The 26064-nt window shown below is 38.0% G+C and overlaps 1 protein-coding gene across 1 annotated transcript in view; it reads right to left on the bottom strand.

Annotated features, from left to right (window-relative positions):
- Window positions 1–260: 260 nt before the first annotated feature.
- OVOL2 (ovo like zinc finger 2) overlaps window positions 261–26064 on the bottom strand; it is a 52956-nt gene continuing 27152 nt past the window's right edge. The window contains exon 4 of the mRNA XM_031951070.1: window positions 261–2644. Coding sequence (XP_031806930.1) covers window positions 2334–2644 — 311 coding nt within the window. The 3' untranslated portion in view covers window positions 261–2333. The remainder of the gene's footprint in view (window positions 2645–26064) is intronic.

The raw sequence follows: 26064 nt of genomic DNA, 5'->3' as shown, positions 1-26064 counted from the left end.
TGTTGTTTGAAAGCTTTTTTTTCTTTCTCATTTTTTTCCTTTTAGATCTGATTTTTCTTGTGCAGCAAAATTGTGGAAATATGTGTAGACGATCTACACATGTTTGACATATACTGGATTACTAGCCTTCTAGGGAGCCTAGGAAGGGAAAGGGAGGAGGTGTTGAAAAATTATGCATATGTTTTGCAAATAAAAAGCTTTGTAAAAAAAATAGAAAAGAAAACGTTTTAATTAAAAAAAATAAAACAACAGTCTAAACAAACAAAAAGCTATTTACAAAAAAGGTCCATATAGGATAAATCAAAGTTAATTTCCAATAACAGTAAGGAGGATCAGGAAAGTCTTCTTTCAGAATTTAATTTCAAGATTATTGTGGAGGCTTGAAAGACACTGGGGAAACTAAAAGGTAGAAATAAGGAAAGGGAGAGAATTCCAGGCATGAGAGACAGCCAGTGAAAAAGAAAGTGGCACATTGTTTTGTCTGAGGAATAGCAAAAGTTACTGCCCTGAAGGAGAATCTAAAGGAGAAAATAAGCAAACAATTATGTACAAATAAGCCAAATACAGGAAAAATAGGACCAAAGAGAGGGAAGGCATTAGAATTTAGAGGGTTTGAGAAGACTTCCTATCAAAGATAGGATTTTAATTGTGTCTTAAAGGAAGCCAGAGAAAACAGCAGACAGAGGAGAGAAGGGAGAATAGGGAAATCAGTTTAGAGCTAAGAGATAGAGTATCTTGTTTGTCGAACAACAATGTGGCCAATGTCACTAGATGGAAGAGTACATGATAGGGAGGAAACTGTAAGACTATGTGACTCTAAATAAGTCCTTAGTTTCCTCAATTGGAAAACAGGAAGTTTAACAGGGCTGGCCTCCCACGGTTGCTGTGAGGACCAAATGAGGTATCTGTGTTTAGCACATTAACTGGCACCCAGTAGGTGCTTAATAAATGCTTTCCTTCCTTCTATAAAATAGTTAACATTTGTAAAATATTTTATAAACTTTAAAGCATTGTACAAAGGCTGGCTAATCATTATTAATATTCAGCTACATTCATGACTGTAGTCTTGGGCAAGTCATCTCATTTCTCTGGGTCTTGACTTCCTCCTCTGTAAAATGACAGGGTTGGACTACATGATACCGAAGGCTCCTTTGAGCTCTAAATTGACAGGGTTGCCCAACAAGTAGTGCTGGAGATTGAGACCACACAGGCTGGGGCCATTAGCACCTCTTACTCTGTCTTGGTTAAGAAATACTTCATTTGTTTTTCCTCACAAAGTGAGTTGGTCTCACTCCAGGTACAGAGAAAGATGGAGACAAAGGTCAATTAGCACACATTGCCAATGTGTGGATTTCCCCCCTACAGTCCCTGATTTTTTAAGTCCTAGAAATAGGAGTTAAAAAGGAACCTGCTTAGAAGGAACAGAATTAGGACCCATCCTGCAAGCTTGTAGGATAGTATGGAGAGTGAGACTGTGAAGTCTCAACAATGTCTTATGTATATTGTGGAGCTGCCTCCATGATAATAAAGCAAAATGAAGGGGTTTGTGAAATTACCTTCTTTTATTTTATTTTTTTACAGTTGCAGCAGCACCTTGCCAGTGTGCCCACAAGGTGCCAACACGACTGCCAAAGGAAGGGAGGGCAGGAAATCTCGAAGATCTGCATTTTAGACACTGCACAGCTTTAGCTGATGTTTTTGCTCCAGCTCTCAGCTGCCTTCAATGTCTTTTTTTTTTTTAAAACTCCCTTCCCAACCAATCACAAAAACAATCAAAAACACAATCTGAAGTCAAAGTTCACACCATAAAGCCTGACAAGAAAATATAGTTGATCTCTTCTTAGAAAAAAAAAAGTTTTATAGGGCCATTTCATTTATTAAAATAATTTCTGTAAACTCGGTTAGAAAGGAAATAATCCCATTCTCAATCTAACAACATCTGAGAGAGGATACTTTCCTTCATGGTACCAGTGACCCAGGATCTCATAGAATAAAAATGGGAGTGTCTTCAAGAAGACCTCTGGACAGAGTCTTAACAACGATTGTACAAAACACAGCAGTGGCCCCTGTTTAAAAAAATCAAAACAAAACACAGAACAACCTTTTGGCAAGTCTTGCTTCAACTTCTCTCAGTTTCAAGACGACACCAACATTATATAAGTGACAGTATCATAACAGATCAAAGAAGGAGGAGACCACTATCTTGAAGGGACAGAGAGAGATCTGAACGTTTCTTAATTTAAAAAAAAAAATCTAAAAAGAAAGGGGGGGGGACAAAACCAGCATATAAACTTATCAAACATGTAAACTTCATAGTGTCAGTCCCTGGCCCTTCACTTGTCCTCCTCGCTCAGTTTGGCATTCCTCTGGAGAACAGAAGTCAGCTTTGTCTGTAAAATGGCGGCCAGTTTTTTCGATGTCTTTTTGAGGAAAGCACTTCCAGGGTGGGCACTGTTCACGTGCAGGTACAAGTCCTCCTGGGTCGGGCCGGTGTAGCCGCAGTCCTCGCAGACGTACAGCTTGTCCCGGCGCTGTTTGTACGCATACTGCTGCTGCACCCCGTGGATCTTCTTCAGGTGAGACTCCAAGGAGCAGCGCTGGGTAAAGGCCTTGTTGCAGATCTCACATTTGTAAGGGCGGATACCTACAGGAAGGGAAACCAGAAAGGAAGCGTGAACCCATCAATCAGTGATCAGGAGAATATCTGATCCCCAGTATACATATGTGGGCCATTTGGGATGAGGTGAAAGGTGAGGGCAGTTAGTTTTTGCATCTTAGGTGCATTTTTATTTTATTAAATATTTCCTATTTATATACCAAACTGAAAAGTTTTTGTACAAACAAAACTAATGCAGACAAGATTAGAAGGGAAACAATAAACTGGGAAAATATTTTTACAGTCAAAGGTTCTGATAAAGGCCTCATTTCCAAAATATATAGAGAATTAACTCTAATTTATAAAAAATCAAGCCATTCTCCAATTGAAAAATGGTCAAAGGATATGAACAGACAATTCTCAGATGAAGAAATTGAAACTATTTCTAGTCATATGAAAAGATGCTCCAAGTCATTATTAATCAGAGAAATGCAAATTAAGACAACTCTAAGATACCACTACACACCTGTCAGATTGGCTAAGATGACAGGAAAAAATAATGATGATTGTTGGAGGGGATGTGGGAAAACTGGGACATTGATTCATTGTTGGTGGAGTTGTGAACGAATCCAACCATTTTGGAGAGTAGTTTGGAACTATGCTCAAAAGGTTATCAAACTGTGCATACCCTTTGATCCAGCAGTGTTACTACTGGGATTGTATCCCAAAGAGATTATAGGGAAGGGAAAGGGACCTGTATGTGCGCGGGTGTTTGTGGCAGCCCTTTTTGTAGTGGCTAGGGACTGGAAACTGAGTGGATGTCCATCAGTTGGAGAATGGCTGAATAAATTGTGGTATATGAAAATTATGGAATATTACTGTTCTGTAAGAAATGACCAACAGGATGATTTCAGAAAGGCCTGGAGAGACTTACACGAACTGATGCTGAGTGAAATGAGCAGGACCAGGAGATCATTATATACTTCAACAACAATACTATATGATGACCAGTTCTGATGGACCTGGCCATCCTCAGCAACGAGATCAACCAAATCATTTCTAATGGAGCAGTAATGAACTGAACTAGCTATGCCCAGAAAAAGAACTCTGGGAGATGACTAAAAACCATTACATTGAATTCCCAATCCCTATATTTATGCACACCTGCATTTTTGATTTCCTTCACAAGCTAATTGTACAATATTTCAGAGTCTGATTCTTTTTGTACAGAAAAATAACTTTTTGGTCATGTATACTTATTGTGTATCTAAGTTATATTTTAATATATTTAACATCTACTGGTCATCCTGCCATCTGGGGGAGGGGGGGGGGGTAAGAGGTGAAAAATTGGAGCAAGAGGTTTGGTAATTGTTAATGCTGTAAAGTTACCCATGTATATATCCTGTAAATTAAAGGCTATTAAATAAAAAAAAAAAATTAATAAAAAAATAAAAATAAAAAAATAAACTTTTTGAAGGCAAAAAATAAATAAATAAATAAATAAATATTTCCTATTTAAGTTTAAACTTCTTTAATACTCATTTTTAAAACTGAGTTCTAAATTCTCTCTCTCTTCCTCCTTCCATTCCCCAATCCCTTGAGAAGGCAAGCAATATCACGTGTGAAATCATGCAAGATACATTTCTATATTAGTCATGTTGTAAAACATATATACACTCCATGAAAAATTTTTAAAGTTTTTAAAAATATGCTTCAATCTGTTTTCCATCCGATTTCTTCTCCCTCTGGAGGTGGATAGGATTTTTCACACAGGTCCTTTTAAATAGTCTTTGACAATGGTTTGATTAGAGTAGCTAAGTCACTTACAGTTGACAATTGTACAATATTGCTGTTGCTGAAGACAATGTTCTCCCGCTTCTGCACACTCCATTTTGAAATGGATTCATAAAAATCCTCCCAGGTTTTTCTGAAACCATCTTGCTCATAATTTATTCCATCATAATCATGTATCACAACTTGTTTACCCATTCCCCAATTAAGGACATCCCTTTAATTTCTAATTCTTTGCAACCACAAAAAGAGCTGCTATAAATATTTTTGTATAAATAGGTCCTTTTCTTCCATCTCTTCAAGATACAGATTTAGAAAGTGATTAAAGAGAATATACAATTCTACAGCATAATTCCAAATTGCTCTCCAAAATGGCTGGACCACTTCACAACTCCACCAATAGGACATTAGTGTTCCTATTATTCCAACCCCCCCTGAAGCATGTTGTTGTTTTCCTTTTCTTCATATTGGCCAATCTGAGAGATATGAGGTGATATCCTGAAACTGATTCAATTTATATTATTCTAAGTGGCTTAGAGTAATTTTTCATGGGATTATTGATCCCTTTGATTTCTTCTTTTGAAAATTGCCTGTTCATATCCTCTGACCATTTATCACCTAAGAAATTGATCTTAGTTTTATAAAGTTGGTTCAGTTCCTTACATATATTTTTAAAATGAAGCTTTTAGCAGAGAAATGGAGAAATAAAAAAATTTCCCCCCAGTTTCCTATTTTTCCTAATTTTGGCTGCCTTAGTTTTGTTTCACACATGTATTTTCAACTTCAGCTTAAGCTAAATTATGTTTTCATGGAGTGGGTACCTTAATGGATGTTTACTGAATTGAACTGAATGACATCACAGGATGTCAGTCTCTGGGGGTATTAAAGGACAATCAGTAACCAAAAAATTCCAGAGAAAGGAATCTCAGGGGCCATCTCCATCTAATCTAACCTTTATCTGAATAAAAATTCCTTACAGTAGATAAAGGACCAGGCCTGGAAGTGAAATGAGCAGAACCAGGAGATCATTATACAGCAACACGGCAATAAGACTGTATATGAAGATCAATTCTGATGAATATGGCTCTTGTCAAAAATGAAGTGATTCAAGGCAATTCCAATAAACTTGTGATACAGAGAGTCATCTGCATCCAGAGAAAGGATTGTAAGAACTAAGTGTGGATCACAGCATATTCTTCACTTTTTGTTGTTGTTTACTTGCTTTTTGTTTTTTCTCATTTTTTTTTCCTTTTTGATCTGTTTTTTCTTATGTAGCTTAATAAATGTGGAAAATGTATAGAAAAAAATGCAGATTTCCCAAAACTGAGTCCAATTTATAGAAATAAGAGCTATTCCTCAATTTATTAATGGTCAAAAGATATGAACACAAAGTTTCAAAGTAATTAAAGCTATTTATACTTGTGAAAAAATGCTCTAAATTACTGTTGATGAGAGAAATGCAAATTAAAACAATTCTGGGCTACCAATTCATATCTGTCAGATTGGCTAATATGACATAAAAGTAAAATCACAAATGTTTGGGAAGGATATGGGAAAATTAAAACATTATTGTACTACTGGTGAAGTTGTATACTGATTTAATCATTCTAGAAAGCAATTTAGAACCCAATGGGTTATAGAATCATACCTTCCCTTCAACCAAGCAATACCACTACTAGAGCGGTATCTCAAAGAGATAAACCAAAAGAAAAGGATCTATTATCTGTACGAAAAAATTTATAGCAGCTCTTTTTTTTTTTAAATAAAGCTTTTTATTTTCAAAACACATGCATAGTTTTCAACGTTCACCTTTGTAAGACCTTGTGTTCCAAATTCTTTTTTCTCCCTCCCTTTCCCCTACCCCCTCCATTAGACAGTAAGTTATCTAATATAGGTTAATATACATATTTCCACATTTATCTTGCTGCACAAGAAAAATCAAAAAGGAAAAATATGAGAAAGAAAATAAAAAATGCAAGCAAACATCAACAAAAAGAGTGAGAATGTCATATTGTGGTCCACACTCAGTTTCCACAGTCCTCTCTGGGATGCAGATGGCTTTATTCATCACAAATCATTGTTGTGGCGAGCCACATCCATCAGAATTGATTATTGTATAATCTTCTTGTTGCTATATACAATGATCTCCTAGTTCTGCTCATTTCCTTTAGCACCAGTTCACGTAAGTCTCTCCAGGCCTCTCTGAAATCATCCTGCTGATTGTTTCTTACAGAACAATAATATTCCATAATATTCATATACCACAATTTATTCAGCCATTCTCCAACTGATGGACATCCTCTCAGTTTCCATTTCCTTTATATAGTGGCTCTTTTTGCAGCAGCAAAGAATCGGAAATCTAAGGGATGCCATCAACTGGGGAATGGCTCAACAAGTTGTATGATTGCTATAGAATACTATTGTGCTTTAAGAAATGATGAGCATCATCTCCCCCACACACCTTTTTTGATCTGATTTTTCTTGTGCAGCATAATAAATGTGGAGATATGTTTAGAAGAATTGTACATATTTAGCTTATATTGGATTGTTTCCTGTCTATGGAAGTGGGAGAGGAGAAAAATTTGAAACACAAGGTTTTGAAGAGGTGAATGTTGAGAACTATCTTTGCATGTATTTTGAAAAATAAAAATCTATTATTAAAAAAAAAAAGCAGGTAGGAGGCAGAAAAATTCAATAAGGAAAATAATTTGTTACAGAAAAATATGGAAAGACTAATATGAATTGATGTAAAGGGAGATGAACAAAAACATGAGAACATTATACACAGTTTCAGCAAAATTGTATGATGATCTACTATAAGTAACTTAGCTATTCTCAACAATATAATGATCCAAGACAGTTCCATAGGACTTTATGATTAAAGATGCTGGTCATCTCCACAAAAAGAACTGGTAGAGCTTGAATACAGATCAAAGATACTTTTGGGAGTTTTTTTGTTTGTGGTTTTTTTTTTTTCCCACAGATAACTTGCACGGAATTGTGTTTTGCTTGACCACATATGTATAACGTAGGTCAAATTGCTTACCTTCAGGGGAAGATGGGGAGAATTTGGAACTCTAAATTTGAAAAAGAGTTTAACATGTAATTGGGAAACGAGGCAGAGCCAAGATGTTGGAGTAAAGACAGGAACATTGTGTAATTGTTAAATGTGCTCACTGTTAAATTAATTATAATTATTTTTATTATGTATCATTATATACACACAATATATATATATATGTATTAATTGTTAAAAATTAAAATATTAAACAACAGCAATGTCAAAGAAAACGCGTTTCCCTGCTTACTTGTTTAGAAAGCCACCCCAGCTGAACTCTTGGTGAAATAGGGGGATGGGGTTGCAAAGGAGAGAAAATGAGCCACCTCAGTGGAAAATAACTTGAACATAAGTAAGCTGATAGCCTGGAAAACATGGGCTTTGCACAGAGAAGACAATACTGAAAGGACAAGAACATAAGATGCCTTCAAGGACCAGAAGAGCTTTTGCATGCTGGGCCTTGGGGCACCCGCCGACTTCTGCTGACCTCCTTCTGGCCAGACCCCACTTCTTTACTTTCTCCCAAGCTCACCTTCCCCTCCCAGTCTGCCTGGAGGGACCCAGACCACCGCAGGCAGGAGGTGCCTGGCCCCCTCCTCCTCCACTCCCCGAGAAGTGGTGGGAGGGGAGGGCCAAGGGGCCTTGACTCCCATACCCCAGACTGCATCCCCACTTCGGCTTTCTGCCCCGAGCCTGATCCCGGCAGACCTCGCTCGGTGGGACTCCTTAATTGCGATTACTCGGTCTGAAAGTAGGTCCCTGACTTGGGGTTAGCACCTCAGACACAGGCTGTGTGCCTCCCCCCCCCCCCGCTGTGGGTCGTCCATGAAAGCTTCCTCTGCAGCTGGTCTGAGAGGGGCCAGACTAGTGAGGAGCCACATCACATGCCCACTCTGACTGAATCGGAAAAGTAACATGGAAAAGCATGGGGAAATCAGGTAGTCCAGGGCCCGTCACTGGGCCTGTGCCGGCAGAAAACAGACATTGGGGCTGTCGGTTTCTGCTCCTGGACCAAGGGACCCTCAGATACCTGAGACCAGAGCCCGGATCTCCAGACAGCTTGAACTGTTAGAAAGATCTATACAGAAGGAGCCAAAATTCGGAATATCCTCTGTGCAGTTGGGGAGCATTAATTAAGCACCTACTAAGTGCCAAAGAAAGACAAAAAGATAAAAAATAAAACTAGTCTCTGCTCCCCTGAACTCACATTCTAAGGGGAGAAGGGGGAAGAGAAATCACAGAGAGAAGGTCGGAGCACTGAGCAGGACTGAGAAAAGCTTTCCCTGCCCCACCCAGCTAGTGCCAGAGACGATGTGTTAATCTTCTCCCCTAGGTCCCCCCACTAACCACCCTTCTCTTGCTGGTGGCCTCCCCCTTTAAAATATAACGTCCTTGAAGGGCAGAGGTAGTCTCTTTGAAATTGTCTTTTTAGAAGCTTCCACATTAGAACTGATTAATATATATTTTCATCCACTCTGTCAAATCCCCTACTGAATTAATTCCATCCTCTTCATGTCTCTAATGCCTCCCTTTATTTTTCCACCTGTACCTAATATTTCCTTCTTATGTATTAAAAGATAAAACCATTAAGATGTGTTGAGTTCAATAGGGTTCAGAAATCTCAGAGATCACAGAAAGCTTCCCAAACCTAATTGATTGGTGTAAGATGTTGCTGTAAAACATGGATTTGGTAACCTATCAAACCCAAAGGCTGGTACCATTCCTTCTGAGATTACTTTCCATCTACTTTGCAATTATCTTGTATATCCTTATCCATATGACCAGTTTTCTCAAATTGGATTGTAAGATCCTTGAACTCAGGATCTTTTTGTCTTTTTTTTTTTCTATTTTCAGCATTTAACATAGTATCTGGCACATAATAAATGCTAGTTAACTGGAGCTAATGATGTGAAGAGAATGTTAGACTTGGGAACTAGGAAGACCAGAGTAGAAATCTGGCTGCAGATAATTTACTATGTGACCATTGGCAAGACACTTAACCTGTTTGCATCAGTCTCCTCAACTGCAAAATGGGAATAAAACAACAAAGTCGCTATAAGGATCAAATGCAACAATATTTTTAAAAAGCAATTTAGCATAGTCCCTGGCACACAGTGGGGGCTATATAAATGCTTGTTCCATTAACAGTGCCATTAACAGTTCATGTCACCAAAAAGGTAGCAGATTTTGAAAACAGAGTAATATCCAATTAAATACATTTTGTTTTTCTTTTAATTCTCTTCATTCCATATTTTGGACACTAGTCTTATTTATTACTCTCTACTTTTTTGCTTTAGACCACCCATAAGAACCTTAACATCTACCCTATTTTTAAGGAAGGAACCCAAAGTACTATAAAATCTATGCATATCCTTTGACCCAACAATATCACTCTCAGGTCTGCATCCCACAGAGATCAAATAAAAGGAATAACTCCTATGTGTAACAAAAATATTTATAGCAGATTTTTTTGGTAGTGATAAAGAACTGGAAATTGAGGGGATGCCCATCAGCAGCGGATCACCACACAGTAACAACGAAGGTTTAATGAAGATCAACTGTGAAACAGTTCTGATCAAAACCTTCTCTGTGGATAGGGGAGGGAGAGAATTTGGAACTCAAAATTTAAAAAGAAAAGAATGCTAAAGAGTGTTTTTCTTTAAGGAAGAAAAGTTAATCAGATTATCACACAGCAAATTAATTCCATCAGATTTTGTTTTTAAGTTGGTTAGTATGTAATATGCTCTGGCCAGAAAATTCTTTACATTCAAGGCTAGTAGCATTTCTATACACACACACATACACACACACACACTCTCTCTCTCTCTCTCTCTCTCTCTCATCATTTTTAAACCCTCTATCACTTTCCCTCTTTAAAAAAAAAAAGTTGACATTTATAGAACACTTTAAGGTTTGTAAATTAATTTATATTTTATCTTATTAGAGCCTTACAACAGCATATTACCCCCTCCATAATTTCTATTGAATTGAATTTAGGCTCAAAGAAGTTGACTACCATTAATCAATAAACATTTATAGAACACTTACTGCATACCAGGCACTGTGCTAAGCACTGGAGTTGCAAAGATAAGTAAAAAGCATTCCAAACTCCAAGGAGCTGACAGTCTAATGTAACAACATGCTATGTATAAATGGAATATACAGGATAGGATAAACGGAATATATAGGACAGGATAAATGAAATATATAGAATGGAATATATAGGATAGAATAAATGGAATATATAGGACAGGATAAATGAAATAGGATATAGAATAAGAGGGAAGTCACTAAGATTAATGACTAAGGAGTTTTTGCCCCCAAATGGACCTGGAAAAGTGGACATCCCCCACTAATCTTTCTGCCTTTCTTCTCAAATATCTTGCCTCAAAGTTTTACTCAACAAGAGATGATTCCTAAGGAGTTCCCTCTCTCCTATTCCCTTCACTTCATCCTGACATCATCATCCCTCATCAAGCCCATCAACAAACATTTGTTGAATGCTTACTTACAGGGGTCCTCAAACTACGGCCCACGGGCCAGATGCGGCATCTGAGGACGATTATCTCCCTCACCCAGGGCTATGAAGTTTCCTTATTTAACGGCCCACAAAACAAAGTTTTTGTTTTACTATAGTCCTGCCCTCCAACAGTCTGAGGGACAGTGAACTGGCCCCCTATTTAAAAAGTTTGAGGATCTCTGGCTTACTAGATGGCCAGATAAGCTATCTTCCTTCTGTCCTTCACAATGGGGCTGTTAGATGATACAGTGGATATGGTAACAGGAAGATTAGAACATCCTAAGTTCAAATCAGACCCTAGTCATTTAGTAGCTGTGTGACCATAAGCAAGTCATTGAACCCTGCCTCAATTTTCTCATCTGTAAAATGGGCTGGAGAAGGAAATGGCAAACCATTTCAGTATCTGCCAAAAAACAAACAAAAAAACAACAACAAAAAAAAAAACCACCAATGAGGTCATGAAGAATCAGACCAAACATCCTTCACAGAGTTTGGACAAAAAAACTTTAACTCCCATTCCCATAAATTCAGTTATTGGGTCATTAGATGCCATTCTCTCATTTACAGATGAAAAGGGATTCTTTCCCATCATCACTCTAACATTTCTTTTCCATGACATCTAAAAAGACTTACTCTCATCTTTATATGACATGAAGTTTTAACTGGTTCCATGGTTTAAATGATTTTATTTTTTGAAGGTCTATGAAGCAAGAGACTATATAATTTTCATTGTGGAGGGTTTTAAGACAATCATGCACTGAGAATTTGTTTCTTCATTTATGATGGAAAATAGCCAGAGAAAGGACTACGGAGTCTGAATGTAGGTTGAAGCACATTATTTTCATTTTTCTTTCTTTCTCGCGGTTTTATCCTTTTGTCCCAATTCTTTTTTATTTTTTTCCACAACATGACTGATGTGGAAATATGTTTAATACATATAAAACCTGTATCAAACTGCTTGACATCTGAGAGAGTAAAGGGAAGGAGGAAAAAATTTTGGAACTCAAAATCTTATAAGTGAATGCTGAAAACTATTTTTTACATTTAAATGGAAAAAATAAATACTATTAAGTGAGGCAGGGGGGAGAAATTGCTTTTTTATGAGATTTATGATGATAAGACTTAGAGCAGAAAATACCCCCAGAGGTGACCTAGTGATCAGATTCTAGACTGGACTAGATTACAATCCAGTCTTTTCATTTTCCAGATAAAGAATCTGAGGGCTGAGAGATTAAGTTATTTGCTAAAGGCCACAAAAGTATTCAGGAGCAGAGCTAGAACTAAAACTAAGGTTCTTAGATTCCAAATTCTACAGGGATTCTTTAAAAAACAAACAAAACAAAATAAAATTACTTCCATCTTTTGCTTTTTATATCACCTCCCCCACCCTGAGCCATTTTGTGGAGTCAGGAAGACCAGAGTTCAAATTCTGTCTCTGTCAACTTAGTAGGTCTATGAGACTGGGCAAGTCACTTAACCTGTCTACCTCAGTTTATTCATATATAAAATGAGGATAATAACAGCCCCTAATTCCCCTTAAATGAGCTATTTATAAAAAGCTTTACAAACCTTAAAACACTTTATGAATGCTAACTATTATTGTTATATGTCAAATAGTGGAAAGAAAAAAAAAATCAACATGTGTTTAATACATTGCAAAAGGCTAAAATTATGTGCAATGTATGTAGTACTTGTAGCCCTTCCATCTCAGCAAAGGGGAGGGGGGGGGGCGGGCGGGGGGGGGGGGGGGGGGGGGGGGGGGGGGGGGGGAAGTAGATCAAATGTTTTCTTTCTCATCATGTTTGCTCTTCATATACATTTTGCAATGACTCCTTCACTTTTGATTGTAATAGCACAGGTTCTTTTTGTTTAGATTGTTGTTATTGCTCTTCTCAACACATCATCAATTCATACGATGTTGGATGCTTCTCTATATTCATCACATTTCTCCTTTCTTCCATTACAATACTAACCCAATATAGTCATTTACCAGTTTGTTTCCCATTCCCTAATCTACTTTGTTTCCAATTCATTGATTACACAAAAAGTGCTGCTATCGATATTTTGCTTTATTTTGGGACTTCCTCTTATCAGTAGCCTGTTTAGGTGTGTGTACTAATAGAATCTGTGGGTGGCTGGGCAAAGACATTTTGGTCACTTTATTTACATAATTCTAAAGCTCCCATCAACATCATGAATTGATTTATCTATTACCCACAAGTGTCTATCTTCCCATAACCCCTCCAGCACTGGCTAGAGCTTATCTTTTATAATCTGGCTCCTTGGATTCTCTTTTTCTGTTGTGGCTCACTCTTACAAATTAAGGGTTCCTGCAGATGACAGAAAGGATATTGTCCCACCACATCCCTGACTGTGCAGTTCATTATTAATCCTCTTCCTCCCCACGGTTATTTTTCTACCTTTTACCATTAAATATTCTCCCTGGGTTCATGGCCTCCTGCCTTTCTGAATGTCTATTGCTTGGACTACTCTTGCGAGACAGGACCACTGTTCTCTCCGAGTGCAAAATCTCTGAAGATTATATACACTGTATGGTCCCCATCGCCCTTTTATTTTTCCTTCATTGTTAACCTTTGATTTGATTAAGGTATGTTATATATTCTCCTTTCTCTTCTTTTTTCCCTTTTCTTAATGCTCCTTCCCATTCTGCAATTCCTTCTTGCAAAAAATATTGATTCATCTATAGGTGAAGTATTTTAAAGTTTGGTCCATGATGTTTTAAACCTGATTTTCCATTATCATTTCTATTTGCCTTCTGCTTTCATCTTTGGTTCCCCTGTGTACTTTTGAGAAGAAATCTCTTAATGGTCTTTCTGCCATTGTTTTGTTGTGATTCTTGACTGCTGTATCTGTTTAATTTTTTGCTTTTTAGTTGTCTGGGGTATCTACAAAGCAAATAATTTGATCAAGTTCCATTTTATTTCTAAAATGCTTCAAAGAACTTTTTTATTGAACATCTTTTTTCAGTAAAGGTTAGGTTCAAGTCTGCAGGTAGGTCACTCTGGATGGCACACTGAACTTATTTATTCTTTCTAAAACATTACTCCTTTCCCTCTGAGTGGATACAGAACAGTTTTATGTTATTCAAATTAACTTTCTATTATATTTGAAGGTCTTTCTCCAGATAGCAGGCAGAATTTACTGTTAGGCTTTGAAATTGTTAAATTTAACAATTCTGAGTCTTGGAATTTGTAGCAGAAGATATGTGATCTGAGACTTCTTTCAATCAGAACTTTATTTTCTACGCTCATGAGATCCATGCAGTTTTCTTATATTATTTCTAACATAATTTCTTATTTAATGCATACAATAATATGCATTAAATGAAATATAATAACATGCATTTTTTCTTAAGATGTCTAGGTTTTCTTTTAACATTACTGCTTTTTGTTTCTTGTCTTTTAGATTGTATATTTGCATTCTCAATCAGTTATTTTCTTTGAAACGGATTCAAATTTTTCTATTCTATCAATTATTTCAAGCGTGTAATCCACAACTTTTCACAATTCTGATTTCTCTTAAACCATTATTTTGGTGGTGGAACCAAGACAGAGGGGCTGAAGAGGCATTCAACTGAACTCTCCTACCATTCCCCTCCAAACAGTTTTAAAATAATGTCTTAGAGCCAAGAAAAAGTCCGAGTGAGACATGCTTCCAGACAGAAAAATCAGGAGGCTCCGAGGAGAGATCTGTGACAAGGGAACAGAAAGTGGCCTGGAGCTCCCATGGCAGTGATGGGACTCTTGTCCCAGCTAGGCTAAGTATGGCCTTTTGGATTTCTACAGCGCTGGTAAATGGGGGAAGGAGAAGAGAGAGCACTGAATTTTGTGGGAAGATGAGGATTGGTTTGTGCAGCCCTGGAGAGAACACAAAGTAACAATTGTGTCAGGGATCAGCATTCTCTTGTTGTAGTTACTTCATAATGGTTCTTGGTGATGTGGAGCAGAGCCGTCAAATTTGTAGCCCACAAAACATCCCAGTAAAGTAAAATTTAGTGTTTAACAAGATAAATAAAGACAATGTTAATCTGTGGGGTTTTTTTAAGGGATTGGTACATATCTGAGTTTGATACCTAAATCTAAATTTCTGAGAAAAATAAAATTGCTTTATCTCTTACACATAATTATTTTGGGGAAGTATGAGAGATCATGAGAACCTGAGAAAATGGCTGGTCTTCCGTCTTGGTAATACGGTAGATAAAGAGATAACTTGGAATCAAGAAAGAGGAAAGCTAAAGAAATCCTGGAAATGAGGAAGGGTCAGCCCCAAACAGCTCCAATTTTTGACTATCACCTCCCACAGTCTCCCCTTCTGCTTGATTATGTAATTCTCACCTTCCACCCTGACAATATGAATTCCCCAATATCCACCACTCTCCCTTCTCCCCTTAACAGTCAATATAACTTTATCATTCAAAATTTCATATCCTCCATAAATGAGAAGCACAGGCCTATCCAGAAAGAAGTACACATAATGATTGTGTCTCCCTTTCCTTTTAGGGACCGTAAGCAATGTATCCCCTTTTTCCTCATTTCCAAGACTTCCCTCCTTTCCCCCCTCAACATTATAATCAGTAGTTATGGATCATCTCCTCCCGTCTGTTCTGACCTCAGGGAAACACTTGGTCCATCAGGATAAAAAGATATTATCATGATTTCCATGCTTTTGAGGGGGTGTAGGGTTGCCCTAAAAGTGGGGCTGAGAAATGGGGGAAAGGAGCAACGCTGCAGGGAAGAATAAACGACAAGGAAAAAGTCTGAAGACAAATTTTGAGAATCCTTTGATGTTTTTTCATTGTATCCAGCTCTCTGTGACCTCATTTAGGATTTTCTTGGCAGGGACACTGAAATGGCTTGCCATTTCTTCCACCACTCATTTTACAGATGAAGAACCAGACACAGTGGGTTAAGGGATTTGTCCAGGGTCACACATCTAGTAAGTGTCTGAGTCAGGCTTGAATTCAGGCCCAGCACTCTCCTCACCTAGTTGTCCAGAGAATTCTCCCAATAAGCCTATTAGTGGTAACAGCTCTTCTCCCTCCATTAATGTGACAGCCCAATATTACTGAATAAACATCACTTAAGGCTAGGCACCGAAGGGTGAAAGTGGAGCTGGAAACATGCCAGCATTTAGTTAAGTTGCTGAGAAAATTGTTGGGAAGCAAAGCTTATGAACTACCACAAAAAATACGAGGACTTTTTTCTTTATTAGGATTATATTATTATATACTAATTAGGATTATATTATTATTATTAGGATTATAAAAATATAGGCAACATAGGATCTATTGTAACAATGACCTGAAAAGCAGAAGGCTTTGTCCACTTGACCTCTGGGACACAGCTTTACAGCTGCAAAATGGAGACTAAAAACTATCCTCTGGAGATTGAATATAAATCACTAGCTAAAGGTAGACAGGGACAATCTTCTCCCTACATTATGAAAAGACACACTGAGGTGAGATTGCTGGTGAAATGGCTTTTTTCATCTGATGTGCACTTGGTTCACTTGTTAATTTTTTCCCCCCTTTTTCTTATGTTTTTTTTTTTTCTCTAGTGGTTTTTCTATTTTATTCTGATATTTATTTCCCAACATGATTCATAAAGTAATGTGTATTTTTAAAAACTAATGTACATGTATAACAGAAAAAAAATAAAAATATAAAAACAAAACAAAACTATCCTCATCTAGCCTTAAGGTTATTGTGAGGATTAAGTGAATAAATATATAGAAAAACACTCAATAGCTTTAAAATCCATATTATATGTCTGAGTAATATTAGTAATATGAGCTAGAAGGAAACTTGGAAGTTGACTAATCATTTTACAAAATGTCATTTAGCAAAAGAGAGCAATTAGTCTATAATCATACAGGAAGGCAAGTAACAGACCTTTTCATTCCAAAACTTTCATTCTTTGGACTGTATCACAATACCTTTCCTCACACCCAAAATGGAATTCTTAAAACTATTTTAGATATGGGTTTCAAAAGGAAAAATGTTTTCTTAATTTCCAGCCGTTACCAAATCTAGATGTTCCCTAAATGGATCTTTTTTTTTTTTCCCTCCTTTTTATAGGTAAGAAACTTAGAAGAACCAAGTGATCTGTCACCTTCCACTGCTAATAAGTGTACAGTGGATAGGAGACCAGGCTTAGAGTCAGGAAGATCTGAGTTCAAATGCTTTGAAACAAGGGATGATTGGCTAATGGGTCAAGGAAGGGAGAAGGACATATTCAAAAATAAAAGTGGTTAAAAAACAAAAGGCTTCATTAAAATAAGATTTTAAAGAATTTTTAAAAGAATGGTTTTTTTAAATTGTCATTATGAGCTATTAATGAAGGCAGTTACAGAAACTAACATTTTGTTTTTCTCCACTGGCAGCATATGGTTAATTCTCTCATCCCAACCTCTCTTCTTTGCACCTTCCCTGACACAGGTTCAGTATCTCATCCCAACTGTTCTGGGGAGATAGACTTTGGCAAACATTGTTTACAACCAGCAGCTTTTAGAAGACTATTTATTTACCTTCTCAGCAATCCCATTGTTTCCTGACCTCCAAGCAAGATAAGGCCAGCTAGGAGAACCAGTAGCAAGGCAGAAGGGCCAACATTTCAGAAAGCCCCAGATCTTCAGCCATTCCACTCTTACAGAGATTGCCCCATCTCAAAAGTCCCCAAGGAAGAGAGAGCTAGGTTTATATTATCTGGACTGGGTTGGAAGGTTCCAGCCTCCTGCCCTCTGGTGAGAAACAGGAGGCTGTTGTGTTTTTTTTTAATGCTCTAAAACAGGGCTCTAACTCATAGCTCAACCTGACAACAAATGAATGACCTGAAGCAAAAAGGGAATTAGGTGAGCCCTGCAAGCATTTCTATGACCAACAACAAAAACAGCCCCAACCCCACTAGGGACTTAGTTTCTATCCAGGGGGTGGGGTGGATCACTGGGAAAAGGGCTGAGTATATTCATGTTAATGAGAAAAGGGGGCAGGAAAAGCTCAAGCTGAGGAAAGAATGGCAGGAGCTGGACTTTTCCACTGGCTAAAGGTGGAAGGGAACAATCTTCTTATATTATGAAAAAACACACTGAGGTGAAATCACCAATGAAATCAATGATCTTGGATCACGACAAGGGTTTTTACATCTGGTATGTACTTGGTTTTGGATCTGCCTTCTAAAACACTGATTCTTAACCCAGAATCTGTACAGTTGGGTTTTTTTTTAGTTTGTTTTTTTTATAATAATTTTTAAACAAAATTTATGTCCTTTGGTTGTGACATTCCTTTATGCATTTAAAAGCATTCTGAGAAAAAACATTTCGTCCATAAGACAAAAAAAAGTCTGGAATCCTTGCTCTAGAACCAAGTAGCCTAGATTCTCCCAACCAGCTTCTCTGCTGCTCTCTCAGTTATCACACCTACTAGTGGGATTCGAGCCCCTACCCCCCACCTGCATTGTGGAAGAGTCCGAGTGCTTGACCTTGAAGTAAGATCTCTTGTATCAGTCCTCTCCTTTATCCTGAGTCCAGTGCTAAAGGCCTCATCCAGGATCCCTACCCAAAAGGTGCCCATGGGCCTCGGGACCCCAGGGGTTCTGACCCTGGGCCTTTATTCATCTGCACAATAGTTAAGGCTCTGGCTAAGGCTGGGCAAAACAGAAAGTGTAGATTCAAGCAGCCATAACCTTTACAAGTGAGAATATCACACCCCAGGGGAGACTTTCAGCCAGAGGAGGACAGTGATAATAGAGGCTGAGGTCAATTCAACTCTTATTAGGGCAAAGAGTTCCCACTAAGGCCTTCAGTCTATCCAAGGCCCCAGGTTTACCGACCCAAGCAAGACTTAACCCAAGGAATTTCATCCCAACCAGACAAAGGTGGCCTATGTCACAATTACTGGGGCAGGCTGCTCATTGGCTCATGTTCTGAGAACAGTGCCTTTTTGAGCTGTTTTAAGGACTTCATCCAAAAGTTCCAGACTTTTGATGACCTCCTGCAATCAATCATCAACAATTTATTAAGCGCTTACCATGTGCTGGACCCTGGGCTAAGCAATGGGGGAGGAATGTCTACCTTCAAGGAGAGCACCTTCTAAGGAGGGAAGCAACTTATATAAATCATCACGTGCAAAAAAGTAAGCAAGACGGCCAACAGCAAAATGAAAATCGTCAGAGACTGCACCAGTGCTTGCAGGAGTCAGTGATGAGATCTGCCATGGAGAAAACAATCCCTGATCCCTTAGTTCTTGGGAGAACCATCAGAATGAATCCTCATGGAGATGACCGATAACGCATCATGATCACCCTGCAATTCCTCTGGCCCTACTTCAATGGCCAGAACACTGGACACTGAGGATCCCAAGCTCAGACACAGCTCACACTTTAGCCTGCCTGACAATACTTCCTCACAAGAAAGAAGTCTCTTCTGTGTCTCATAGTCCAGTTTTTAGCAAATTACAAATATAATTGTGATTGTCAGTGGGTGGAAATAACGATTGCAGTTTCTAGTATCAAATCTGGGAATTACACTTAAAGATATTAAGAAAGTGACTGGGTGGTGAGGTGGATCAAGTGCAGGGCCTGTACTCAGAAAGATTCAAGTTTCTTGAATTCAAATCTCGTCCCAGACATTACCAGCTGTGTGACCCCGAGCAAGTCAGTTAACCCGGTTTACCTCAGTTTCCTCATCTGCAAAATGAGGTTGGGAAGGAAATGGCAAAATACTCCAGTGTCTTTGCCAACAAAATCCCTAATTGGGTCACTAAGAGTCAGTTACAATTGGAAAACAAAACAAAACACTGAACAACAAAATTGAGAAATGGGAAAGAGAGTGTGGCACAATAAATAGAAAGCTGATCTCAAAGTCAAGAAGACCTGGGCCTTGTGCAAATAAATTGGGCTCTGTAAAGGGGGCAAATCCCATAAGCCTCAGTGCTCCAAATTACCAGGTTACATTTCTAGAGAGTTTTTTCCTCCTCTCCATACTAATGGAATCACAAGTTCTGTCCTTATCCACATTCCTACAGAAAAAGTAGAGTGTCCAGAGCAAGGAAACCAGAACAATAGAAAGGTGAGTGCTCTGAGACCATGACATGGAAAAACCAGTGAAAAGGATCTGGGAATACTTGGCTTAACAGAAAGAAGGCTCAGAGGAGGACATGATAGTCATCTTCAAATATTTGAACACCTGGCATGTATAAGAGATATTAGGTGTTTTTTTGTTTGTTTGACCTGAGAGCAGAATTGGGGCTCTTGCAAAGGAGAAAATGACTCTTAAGATTTAGAAAGTCTTAATCATTAGAGCTGTCCAAAAACTCTCAAGAGAGTGTCCTGCCCCCAACATTGGAGGTCTTTAAACAGAGCCTGAATTACTATTTGTCATGTTATCTAGAGGCATATCATGTTATCATGTAGGTAAAGCCGAGTAAATTCAATAAAGATTTGTTAAGCACCTACTATGTGCCAAGTATTGTGCTAATTGATATAGGTAAAATATAGTCCTTGCCCTCAAAAAGCTTACAATCCAAGGGAGGAGAAAAATACAAACAAGTATATAAAAAGTAAGCTATACACAAGATAAATAGGAAATAATTAACAGGGAGAAAGCACTGGAATTAAAAGGAGTTAGGGAAGGTTTCCTACAGAAAATGAGATTTTAGGTGGGGCTTAAAAAGAAGCCAGGGGAAGTCAGTGGTTGGAACAGAAAGCCAGAGAATATTCTAGGCATGGGGGGATAGCTAGAGAAAATGGCAGAAACGAAGAGACAGAGTATCTTGTTTTTGGATAAATGGGCAGCTTCTCCAGAGAGCATGTAGTTCTATAGTCCTTAGGGGATGACATGGGGAACTGCCCTGGATATGGCATATTCCCCCATTCCTAGTTGTGTTCTGGCCCTCCATCTAAACGACCTCTGGTTTTATGAATCATTGCTTTATTTATGAAATTTCTCTGAGAACAGAACCTCTCACTGATTTGCTAAAGAACCAAAAGCAATTGTTATGGCCTAAAGTCCCTTTTTTGAACTTTAATGTAGTTCATGTCTCCTCTTCACCTTACCCCAACACACACACACACACACACACACACACACACATACACACACACCCCTTAATTTATGAGAGGCCTTTCATGGTGCAGCATCCTTAGGCTGGTCAATATGTCCTTGAACCTCTTTAGTCCTAGATCTATTTTTCCTGAAAGTCAATCAGTAAGGGAAAAGGACCCACATGTGCAAAAATGTCTGTGTCAGCCTTCTTTGTGGTGGCAAGGAAGTGGAGTGGATGCCCATCAGTTGGGAAATGGCTAAATAAATTGTGGTATATGAATGTTATAGAATATTATTATTCTATAAGAAACGAATCAGGATGATTTCAGAGAGGCCTGGAGAGACATGAACTGATGCTAAGTGAAATGAGCAGGACCAGGAGATCATCATACATGGCAACAAGGAGACTATATACAAGAAGATGATGATCAGTTCTGATGGAAGTGGCTCTTTTCACGAATGAGATGATTTGTATTGGTCATCCTGCCATCTAGGGGAGGGGTGGGGGGAAGGAGGGGAAAAACTGGAACAAAAGGTTTGGCAATTGTCAATGCTGTAAGATTGCCCATGCATATAACTTGTAAATAAAAAGCTAATAAAAAAGAAAAGAAAAGAAAAACAATGAGATGATTTAAACTAGTTCCAATGATCTTGTGATGAAGAGAGCCAAGTACACCCAGAGAGAGACTGTGGGAATTGAGTGTAGAACACAACATAGCATTTTCACTCTTTGTTTGTTTGCATTCTGCTTTCTTTCTTATTTTTTTTTCTTTTGATCTGTTTTTTCTTGTACAGCATAATATTTGTGTTAATAAGTAAAGAAAAACTGCACATGTTTAACATATATTGGATCACTCACTTGCCTTCTAAGGGAGTAGATAGGAGGAAAGAAGGGAGAAAATTAGAACACAAGGTTTTGTAAGAGGGAACGTTGAAAATTATCTGTGTATATATTTTGAAAATAAAAAGCTTTAGATTAAAATAAAAAAGTAATCATAAAAAGAAATATTATTCCTTGGATAGTGGGGGTAAGGGGAAAGAGGGCCAACGAAGGGAGAAAGAATCTCACAGTCAAAGCTACATTTTATTTTTTATTTTTTTAAATCAAAACTAAAGGTTGCATTATAATTTTTTTAATAGCTTTTTATTTACAGGATATATGCATGGGTAACTTTACAGCATTAACAATTGCCAAACCTCTTGTTCCAATTTTTCACCTCTTACCCCCCACCCCCTCCCCTAGATGGCAGGATGACCAGTAGATGTTAAATATATTAAAATATAAATTAGATACACAATAAGTATACATGACCAAACCGTTATTTTGCTGTACAAAAAGAATCAGACTCTGAAATATTGTACAATTAGCTTGTGAAGGAAATCAAAAATGCAGGTGTGCATAAATATAGGGATTGGGAATTCAATGTAATGGTTTTTAGTCATCTCCCAGAGTTCTTTTTCTGGGCATAGCTTGTTCAGTTCATTACTGCTCCAATTTGGTTCATCTCATTGCTGAGGATGGCCAGGTCCATCAGAATTGGTCATCATATACTATTGTTGTTGAAGTATATAATGATCTCTTGGCCCTGCTCATTTCACTCTGCATCAGTTCGTGTAATTCTCTCCAGGCCTTTCTGAAATCATCCTGTTGGTCATTTCTTACAGAACAATAATATTCCATAATATTCATATACCACAATTTATTCAGCCATTCTCCAACTGATGGGCATCCACTCAGTTTCCAGTTTCTGGCCACTACAAAGAGGGCTGCCACAAACATTCGTGCACATAGAGGTCCCTTTCCCTTCTTTATAATTTCTTTGGGATATAATCCCAGTAGTAACACTGCAAAGCTACATTTTAAAGGAAGAAAGGAAACTTCATAGCCCATGCAACCCTAATATCTTATGGATCTAGCACACAACCTTGAATACATTCGGACTGCCCACCACCTCACTGAGTAGCTTCTCACTGATGGGCATTATTCTTTAGTTGCTTCTGTTTTCCACTCAACAAAAGAATCAATCAACATTTATCAAGCACCTACTATAAGCCAGAACTGTGCTACAAGCTGGGAATAATACAAAGACAAAAACCAAAACAATATTGCTATTGCAAATTACATATTCTGCTCAAGTGACACATGAGTAAACCCAAAGTGTATACTAACTAATTTAAGAGAGAGTACTGGCCCCCTGCATCAAGAGTATGATGGGGGGGTGGAATAGGGAAGAGTAGATTAAAGAAAGTTTTACTCAAGAGGTGGTACCTTAAGCCATAGGCATCATATTATTGTGGTTATTGTTGAGTCATTTCCATGGTATGTGACTCTTCATGACTCCATTTGGGGTTTTCTTGGTGAAGATACTGGAATGATTTGCCGATTCTTTCTCCAGCTCATTTGACAGATAAGGAACTGAGGCATCATAAGAGATGGAAATTAGTTAATATGCATTCTATACCTAGGAACAGATTGCAAAGCCCCACAGGTGGGAAATGGAATGCCGTGGATGAGAAACAGCAAAGAGGTCCATTTGTCTTCCTCCACTAAACACTGGATTGGAGAATGTGTGAAAAAGAATAATAAAGCTACAGGTTTGTGGCAACATCATTTGGGGAATGGCTGAAGAAGTGAGGCAATATGAATGTAATGGAATGTTCCATAAGAAATGATGGGCGGCAAAAAGTTATCAAACTGTGCATACCCTTTGATCCAGCAGTGTTACTACTGGGCTTATATCCCAAAGAGATTATAAAGAAGGGAAAGGGACCTGTATGTGCACAAATGTTTGTGGCAGCCCTTTTTGTAGTGGCCAGAAACTGGAAACTGAGTGGATATCCATCAGTTGGAGAATGGCTGAATAAATTGTGGTATATGAATATTATGGAATATTATTGTTCTGTAAGAAATGACCAACAGGACAAATACAGAGAGGCTTGGAGAGACTTACACGAACTGATGCTGAGTGAAATGAGCAGGGCCAAGAGATCATTATATACTTCAACAACAATAGTATATGATGACCAGTTCTGATGGACCTGGCCATCCTCAGCAATGAGATGAACCAAATCAGTTCCAATGGAGCAGTAATGAACTGAACCAGCTACGCCCAGCGAAAGAATTCTGGGAGATGACTGAAAACCATTACATTGAATTCCCAATCCCTATATTTTTGCCCACCTGCATTTTTGATTTCCTTCACAGGCTAATTGTACAATATTTCAGAGTCCGATTCTTTTTGTACAGCAAAATAACGATTTGGTCATGTGTACTTATTGTGTATCTAATTTATATTTTAATATATTTAACATCTACTGGTCGTCCTGCCATCTGGGGGAGGGGGTGGGGAGAAGGAGGGGAAAAATTGGAACAAGAGATTTGGCAATTGTCAATGCTGTAAAGTTACCCATGCATATAACCTGTAAATAAAAGGCTATTAAAAAAATAATAATAAATAAATAAATAAAAAGAAATGATGAGCGGGCTGATTTCAGAAAAGCCTGGAAAGATTTACACGAAGGGTGCTGAGTGAAGTGAGTGGAACTAAGAGAACATTGTACACAGTAATGGCAAGATTATGTGATGACCAACTGTGATAGACTTAGCACTTCTCAGCAATATGGCGATTCAAGATAGCTCCAATAAACTTCAGATGGAAAATACCATCCGCATCCAGAAAAAGAACTTTAGAGGCTGAATGTGGGATCAAATCATAGTATTTTCACCTTTTTTGTTTGGTTGGTTGTTGTTTGCTTTTTTTTTTTTCTTTATCATGGTTTTCCCCTTTTTGGTCTGATTTTTCTTGCACCACATGACAAATATGGAAATAGTTTTAAAAGGATTGCACATATTTAACCTATTAGTTTGAAGTACATTCAAGATTTATACTAAATAGGGAAATTTGTTATATTTAATCATAAAGGTAGTTTACTGATCAAATCCATTCTTTAAGAAAATCATTCTGACAGATCAGAAGAAGATAGATGGGATTGGGAACAGAGCAATTAGGACAAATAGTGCAATGGTCTGGGAATGTATGAATGGAGAGAAGGGGATGAATGTAGAAGGCATAAAAGTAAAAATGACAAGATCTAGCAATTCATTGTACAAGTGGGACTGGAGATGATTGGAGGGAGGGCAGCATCGACAGAAACATAGTCATTTGGAAGAGAGACTGAGAAACTACAATGTTAACTCCCCAACATGTGATGCCTCTGGATTTTGGGACACATGTTCCACCACCTCCAGCTATATCCCCACATGGGGTAAGTGAGACACTATAATAAGGCATTTGAAGGAGGCGACAGGATGTGCTTTGAGGACGTTAATGTTAAAGAATGGATAGAATTTGTGCATTTGTATAAGATTGTGAAGCAAATTCCAAACTGGGGGGCTGGAGGTGGAGTGTGGGGGACTGTAAGGACAGAGTAAGAGAGGGATGGGTTAAATATGAAAGCATAGTCTACCCAAAAGAGCCTGCTTCTGCAAGTGCAGCTTTCATTCCAAAAGACAAAACTTTCTTTTCAAAAGATTAAATAGGATAATTCTTTAAACAACTAAAAAAACCCCACTGAGATTAGCTAATAAGTTTGCATTCATAGAGCGCTCTAAGGTTTATAAATCACTTTCTTCACAACACAATGGGATAGGTAGGGCAAATATTATTCCTACTTAAGGAAACTGAATAGCTCAGAGAGAGGTGAAGCCCAGAACCACAGAAGCAACATATCATGGCTCAAGTCTGCTCTGAAGTCATGCCTTCTTTCCATTTCCTACTGACAGATGCTTTCTATTTTCTTACACAAATTAAGTGCTTGTACCTTTGTTCCTGATACTAATTAATAACAGACATGATAAATACTTCAACATTTAACGGATGTTAAATCCTCCAACAATTCACATCACAACCTAGCTGTGACATTGACATATTGTCTATATCATTTCACAATTAAGACACATAAGACAGTCGTCTATATCAATTCCACAAATCATCTGCAAGGATCTATCCTGAAGCGGAGAGGCTGCCCTTTAATCTGGGT

The sequence above is a fragment of the Sarcophilus harrisii genome, chromosome 2, assembly GCF_902635505.1.
Source record: "Sarcophilus harrisii chromosome 2, mSarHar1.11, whole genome shotgun sequence".
Classification (NCBI taxonomy): domain Eukaryota; kingdom Metazoa; phylum Chordata; class Mammalia; order Dasyuromorphia; family Dasyuridae; genus Sarcophilus; species Sarcophilus harrisii.
This window is presented reverse-complemented; position numbering and strand designations above follow the sequence as displayed.